Here is a 6886-nt window from a genome sequence, read left to right on the forward strand (position 1 = left end):
CATTAGGGTACTGCAGCGGGTAACAGAATCAAATCTGTGCTTAGAATTTCCCCACCTGCCACCATTGAGACCAGTGGCCATCTCACCCTGGGCTTTTCAGTGGGCAGTCAGACCAGCCAGCACCACGCACTGAAATTCCTGCCTTTGTAACTCCAACACAGCACTAGCACCTCACCATGCAAGTGAGACAAACTGTACTTACATCAGGCTGATCACTCTTCTTTCCTCCCCTCTTTTTCTTTCAGCAGACACTGTGGAAGCAATTTTTCAACATGAACCTGGGAGCAGATCTTCTCTGTTTGTTGGCATGCCTCACCGCAGTGACTTGTGACCGGGTCTACGTCCACCCTTTCAATTTGTTTTCTTTCAACAAGAGCGCCTGTGAGGAGCTGGAAAGCCTGGTCCAGGAGGGAAAGAAAACTTTTGTCCCTGTCTCCATCGAGTCCCAAACTACACCCACCTACGAAGATGACCTGAATGACAGGGACAAGCTGGAAGCCCTGAGCCTGAGTGGCCGGGGAAGGCAGAAACTGAGCTATGTGAAGGACTTTGTGTACGTCCTGGGCGTGCGGTTTTACAGCAAGCTGCAGGAAGCACGGCGGGGCCAAAATGTGCTCCTGTCCCCAAGCAGTCTTTATGGCTCCTTGGTGTCTTTCTACCTGGGCGCCTCAAACCAGACAGCAGCTGATCTGCAGGGTTTGCTGGGATTTGTTCCCCCATCTGGAGACCCTGACTGCACCTCTAGGGTGGACGGACACAAGGTTCTTTCCAGCCTGAGGATGATCGAAAACCTCGTCAAGAGCAGGGATGAGGATCTGCTCTTTTCCAAGACACTTTGCCTGTTCTCTGCCCCCGGCGTACCCCTATCCCAGCTGTTCGTGCAGGACTTGCTCCCCTCTGCTGATGCTCTCTACGCCCGAGCCGTTGACTTTACAAACCCAAGCGAGGCAGCAAAGCAAATAAATGCCTTTGTGGAGGCCAAAAGTGAGGGCCAAAGCCAGTGCTTACTGACAGACATCGATCCATCTGCAGACCTGCTGTTTGCGGTGGATGTCCGCTTGGCAGGTACGAGGCAGCAGTGGTTGTTTCAGGGGCAGGTTGGGTGGAGGACAGGCAGCGGGCCTGCTCCTGGGAGGGAAGCAAGGTCTCACGCGGCAAAAGGGAAGGGGTCAGATGAAAGGCTGGACTGCTGCCCCATGTACAGTGCCCTGCTCCCCACCGCTGTGCCGGGGGTCCAGCCTGCACTCTGCCACAAGCCAACAAGGGTAATGGGTAGGAGGTGGAGGGAGATGGCATCCAAGAAATTTTCCTTGTCCAGGAAGCTAAGGATTAGGAAAGGTGTGGGAAGGGGAATAAAAGAGGATTGTGCAGCGTTTCTGACTGCAAAGGAACTAAAAGTCATGAGGGGCCTCCACCAAGAACGATCAGGAAGTAGGTTTAAAGCAAGCCAGGGAAATACCTTTCCTCAGAACCTGCATTTCCCCAGAGGAGCTGGGGCTCATAGGTCAGAGGCGCAGATGCAAGAAAAGCTAAAAAAATACGGACATAACTCCTTTAGTGGCTATTAAACACAGAAGTCTGGAGGCAACTTCTGGCTCAGGAAGCAACCAAACAAGCTACAAGTTATGGAAGCAGGGAGCATATACAAAACTAGAAGAATTAAGGCAACCCCTTATTTACCTAGGGCTGTTCCATGCTGCTGCTCCAGAAATCTCCCTGTACCACAATTGAGCCTCCTCTTCTGACTGTAGCTGCTTTTCAACTTTTCTTGCCACAGAATGCAGTACTGGAGATTACACGCTTTAAGACAGCTTGCCTACCAGTCACTGTATTTCAGAAGACTTGCAGTGAGCTGTAAGTTTCTAAGCAGGCCTCTGCTGATAAAGGTGGAGCTCTGGTGCCCATGAAATACTTTTGTGCCTTTAACTTCCCACCTGTAAACTGGGTATCAGGTTTTCTTTGCCTTTCATGGGTGCTGTCATTAACTGACCTCAGCTCCTCAGGGTGCTGTGAGCATCACCCTTCTCTTCAGTGTAAGGTCTAGCGTAGAGATGATACTGCAAAAATAATTCTCATGTTACAGACCTGGGCATGTCACAAGAGCAGAGTTTTCCTTTAGCAGCACAATTTGTTCCTCTTCTTATGTATTGGAAACTTGTAATTTTATTATCTTAGGAAGATATGCTCGAGGGTCTGAGTCTCTGAGTCAGCTCTGCTACCTTCTCTCTCTCAGAAGGGTGCACTTGAGATGTTGTAGTCTCCACACATGGGATGGAGAAAATTGGCTCAAGAACAAATGAATTAGATAAGCAACTATCTTCTAATAAACCCAGGAGATGACTTCAGCATTTGCTTTGCCATTTGGTTGCAGAGGGGCAACCATGACAGCTGATGCTGTCATGTTCTGTGTCTGTCCCTATAGCTGCAGAGAGAAAAAAGTACATTTTTTTGATCTGAAACACATTACAAATGCTCCTGAGATGATATCAACAGCCATAGGAGTGATAAAATTACAAAAATCCATACAAAACCACAGCTAATGTTTCAATGGTCTCAACTGTTTATTGCTTGCACACTGCTGTTTTCACATTTGTAGAGCTGCTGTTGAGCAGGCGCTGCTGTTGAGCAGCCACTGCCATTTAGAATCCAGTGCAGAACATCAGGCGCAATTTTTACTGACAGACTACTTTTTGGGGGGGAGGAGTTGCAAAATAATTACAAACTAGTGAATGAAAACAGCGCTGTGGGACTGCCCAATCTTATGCACCCTTACCTTCTCCCATTTAAACTCTCTTTTGAACAGACAACCCTCAACAACTTCAGTTTTAACTAGAAATTTGGTAGGATGCTTTTTGCTGTTTTGTTGGTTTGTTTTTTTTTTAAGTAAAAAGTCATAGCTTTCCACAGAAAGTCATCCTCTCATTAAGCTTGTCAGGCTGGCATAAAGCCTGTACTACAGAACATGGAGATCATCACCTGAAGCAGAGGTCCAACATTTCTGTCCTGTACTCCCAAATCAGCCCTGCAGAGTACTCTTTTACTGTCCCAGGCTACATCTTCACTCTGTGACCGACAGCCTGTTTCACTTCAGTTATCTCCCCTATATCGTAGACACAAGTTTCTTCCCTGCTCTGATGTGGTTGCCGAAAGGTTGCCCAATCCCACAGCTTCTGTGTCCTGATGTGAGAGATCTCACTATAAGAAACCTTTTCTCCCAATGTGTCATCCATCACCTTCTATAGAAGGGATGTTCATCTTCTTCAGTTTTTCTTATTTTACATTCCAGGTGTCTGAGGCAAAAAGCAGGGTTTCTTTAGTAAATATATCTGTGATGCTGTAAGAAACAAATAGCCATATTAAGACTACTAACATATTTTTAGGGGAATGCACACCTAGTTATACATTTGAGGACACAAACGTCCAGACCCTCACCTAGCAGAAGGCCACAGGGAGCCCTTTCAAACACAGGGGTGCCAATTTGTCATGGTTCACGACTGGCACAAGATTAGTGGACTCAGTCCCAAAGTCAATAGCAGAGCTTTGAAATGTTGCAATATCTTTCCCAAGACTATTTAAAACCAATTACTATCCCACCTTGACACATCTAGCTATCTGAATGCTCAATTCTTTTGTTTCCTTTTATTTAACTCTGTTACAGTCTTGACTTTTGCTATCCTGTGAGAATAAATTCTGCAGGTTATACAGATCCTATGGAAGTGGTTTCTTTCTGCTTTCTGCTTGCATCCCTTGTTCTTATAAAATAAGAAAAAAAAAAAAAAAAAAAAAAAAAAAAAAAAAGAACAGATCTACTTCCTTATTCTTTGGTTTGCTTACACCTTTCACATCTCCTACCTGCTGCTTCTTTTTGGTGAAGTTACAGTAGATGAAAGTTTCTAAATGCTCTTTATATGCAAGATCATTTAAGAGGCAAGCGTTCCTATGCAAAACCACTTACTATATATTAAATATGTTAGGGTCCAGCATTTATTTGGATTTATTGGAGAATAGACCAGTTAATGGTACAGCTAGACCAGCTCCTATCTATACCAATACTAAATACTTCAATGCACGGTGGTCTGTTGTTTGCCACAACATACACATCTGTTATTCCCTAATTCCACTCAACCGCAATTTCGAGATTTCTGATCTTCGCCCTTCTCGCTGATGGCCATAGTTTCTTTGATGCCAACAGGACTATGTGCCTAACTGGGCAGCAGGATTGATCTCTGGGGCAGTGAGCAGAGAACATGTTGAAATCCAAAGCTGCACAGCAGCAGCAGGAGGTGAGAGCAAGGCTTCCCATACTTGTGAACTGGGTAAGAAATTTATATTAAGGCTTAGCAAGCATTCAGGTATGTCCTTTTTAACCTCCTTGGCTCAGTCAACACTTCAGTGTTATGCTTACTGCCTTCCTTGTTGCTTTGGTTCATAAGGTGGCCAGGGGTGAGCCCTCAGCCCCAGCTTGTGGTGGCTTCCCTCCCCTGAGCCCACCCGGCTGCCTGAGAGCGCTCCTCAGGTCAGGGCTGGCCCTGACCGATACGCTCCCAAATAGGCCATTGCAGCTGCTCAGGGGATGGAGAGGAAACCCAAGCAGAGCCTCCAGGCAGGCCTACGAGGCAACCGGGAGCCACGTGGCAGCCTGCGAAGAAGCACGCAACCAAGCAAGCGGGAATACTGTGCCCAGGAAGGGCTGCAAAGCCAGCAGCACTATAGCAGATCTGGCCGCAGTCCTGGTGGTCGTGGTCTCTGTGCCCTGGGCCAGCACCAGCCTCTGACTGATGCTGCCAGCAGGCACATTAAAGGCAGGATACGTATATTTACAGTAGCTAAACATAATTTTATATACAGAGTCCTTGTCTAATGCACAGTGCGCTGTTAAACAAACATATATACCCACTGAGGGGCAGAAGGGAGGAGTGAAGAAAGAGAAGAATCCATTCCTTCTTTCTCAATCTGTTTTTCAGTGAACGTTAAGCAAGCCTCCCGCCTCAAAGAGCCTCAGGAGTTCCAGGTGGATTCAAACACGAAGGTCTCGGTCCCTATGTTGTCAGTCACGGGGACCTTCAAGTACAAAACTGACGCCAGCGGGACTTTTTCTGTGGTGGAAGTCCCCATCAGCAAGACGGCACTGCTGGTGCTGCTGCAGCCCATCAACGGCAGCGACCTGCAGCACGTGGAGGCCCAGCTGCCGCTGCAGTCCTCGGCCTGGCTTCAGCAGCTGTCCCCAAGGTAGGGCTGGGGCACACGCAACCCCCCCACAGGGACAAAGGAGATGGGGGGGGCCGTGCAGGCCCGCCTGCTTGCTGGCCGGGGTCGGATCCTGCCAGGGAGGGTTTAAGACCGAGCACAAAAAAAAAATAAATGCAAATCGAGGGAGCATCACTCCAAAGGAGCTCGACCTCAGCGGGATCAGCTCTTTATCTTGGGTTATTTAAAGAAACGAGAAAGTGCCTGTCCATAGCTGACAAGACAGGACCCATGAATTGGGATGATCGTGGGATTAACAGTGTACTCGGGGCAGATTTAGGGTGACTTCCCATTTGGAAACAGTAACATGACACCCATCAGCCCTGTCCCTGCATACTGAGCACTTCTTGTGGCTGTTTTCATGTGCCCATTCCCCAGCACCACCCAACCACCATGCTTTCATAGGGGAGAGCAGGCACGCACTCACCTCTCTCTCTCTCTCTTCTCTGCAGAGAAATTAAATTAACACTGCCAGAGTTAACAATAGAAGGCAGCTCCGATCTACAGCAGCTTCTTGCAGATATGGAACTGCCTGCACTGCTGGGGAAGGGGGCAGATCTCAGTAAAATAAGCGACGCCAATCTAACTGTTGGAAAGGTATAGTACACATCACTGGCATTTAAAAATAATGCCTCCTGCTCGGTTTCAGCCTCTTTAACTGTATAAATTTACCTAGAATGAATCAGTTGGAGCCACGTGGGACACATGCTAGTAGGAGACTTTCCAGATGACTGAATGATAGTGAATACTTTTTAGAATATCCAATCAGCAGGGACAGGTTTGCTTTAAACTATGCAAATTTCACCGCTGCAGCAAACATAACATGCAACACAGATGAAGTTTGAGGTCTGAGCGTGCTAGGTACTTTAGGTACAAATTAGACTGCATTCGTTCCCACCTCCAGCTCAAATGCCTTCAGGCACCACAGCTGGAGTGAGTGGTAGAGACTGCAGCTACTGGGCTGTTGAGGATAATCCTCCATCACTTTGGGACTACTCCCAGAAATCACAAACGCAGAGGTGCGTGCAGCACATGCCCTTACCTGAGGACAGGCTCCAGCGTTCAAGTCCCAAGGGGGAGAAGGAAGAGCTTGAAAGAGAGGGCTGTCTTTCATAAAAAGGCAGCAAACTATGTTCCAGAAGTATAATTCAAGTGTCTTTACTTTTATTTAATTTTATTTTTTAGAAGGTGTCCTACCTTGGAAGTTCTGTCAGGGGCCACAAGCATACCAGGATTTCATCCAGCCTAAGTGTCCAAGCAGCTGTAGAGCTTTTTCACATGTATGGAACAAGTACTCCAAGGTCTTTTTAAACATCCATGGAGTCCATCCTGTGCTGCTTACAGCTGATCTAAGTTACTGATTACTTCATGTGCACTTAAACCCTCATCTGTCTCTTCACAATCATGCTCTGATGACTCTGATTTACTCATATGTTTTGTCTTACAGGTAATAAATAAAGCGTTTTTCAAACTGACCAGTGCTGGAACAGATCAGCCAGAAGACCCTGCAGCACAAAAGGAAGATTTGGTGTTCCTGGAAGTAACACTGAACAAGCCGTTCCTTTTAGGTGTTTTTGAAGAGAAGTCAAGGGCAATGCTTCTCCTTGGCAGAGTGACAAACCCACTGCACGGGGTTTAA

The 6886-nt window shown here is 47.1% G+C and overlaps 1 protein-coding gene across 1 annotated transcript; it reads left to right on the top strand.

The window, feature by feature from the left end:
* Positions 1–272: 272 nt before the first annotated feature.
* AGT (angiotensinogen (serpin peptidase inhibitor, clade A, member 8)) lies at positions 273–6886 on the top strand. Its single transcript, XM_009891155.1, has 4 exons — positions 273–1065; positions 4965–5229; positions 5700–5844; positions 6695–6886. Exons 1-4 carry the CDS (start codon positions 273–275, stop codon positions 6884–6886), a joined length of 1395 nt encoding a protein of 464 aa, XP_009889457.1.

This window comes from Charadrius vociferus, unplaced genomic scaffold (assembly GCF_000708025.1).
Source record: "Charadrius vociferus isolate BGI_N301 unplaced genomic scaffold, ASM70802v2 scaffold78, whole genome shotgun sequence".
Classification (NCBI taxonomy): Eukaryota; Metazoa; Chordata; class Aves; order Charadriiformes; family Charadriidae; genus Charadrius; species Charadrius vociferus.

What these genes read in the sequence shown, in the direction of transcription:
- AGT (XM_009891155.1), top strand. Translation starts at nt 273, where the DNA reads ATGAACCTGGGAGCAGATCTTCTCTGTTTGTTGGCATGCCTCACCGCA. An exon ending in GGTGGATGTCCGCTTGGCAG is followed by an intron (nt 1,066 to 4,964) that starts GTACGAGGCAGC and finishes TCTGTTTTTCAG; the next exon opens with TGAACGTTAAGCAAGCCTCC. An exon ending in CCAATCTAACTGTTGGAAAG is followed by an intron (nt 5,845 to 6,694) that starts GTATAGTACACA and finishes TTTGTCTTACAG; the next exon opens with GTAATAAATAAAGCGTTTTT.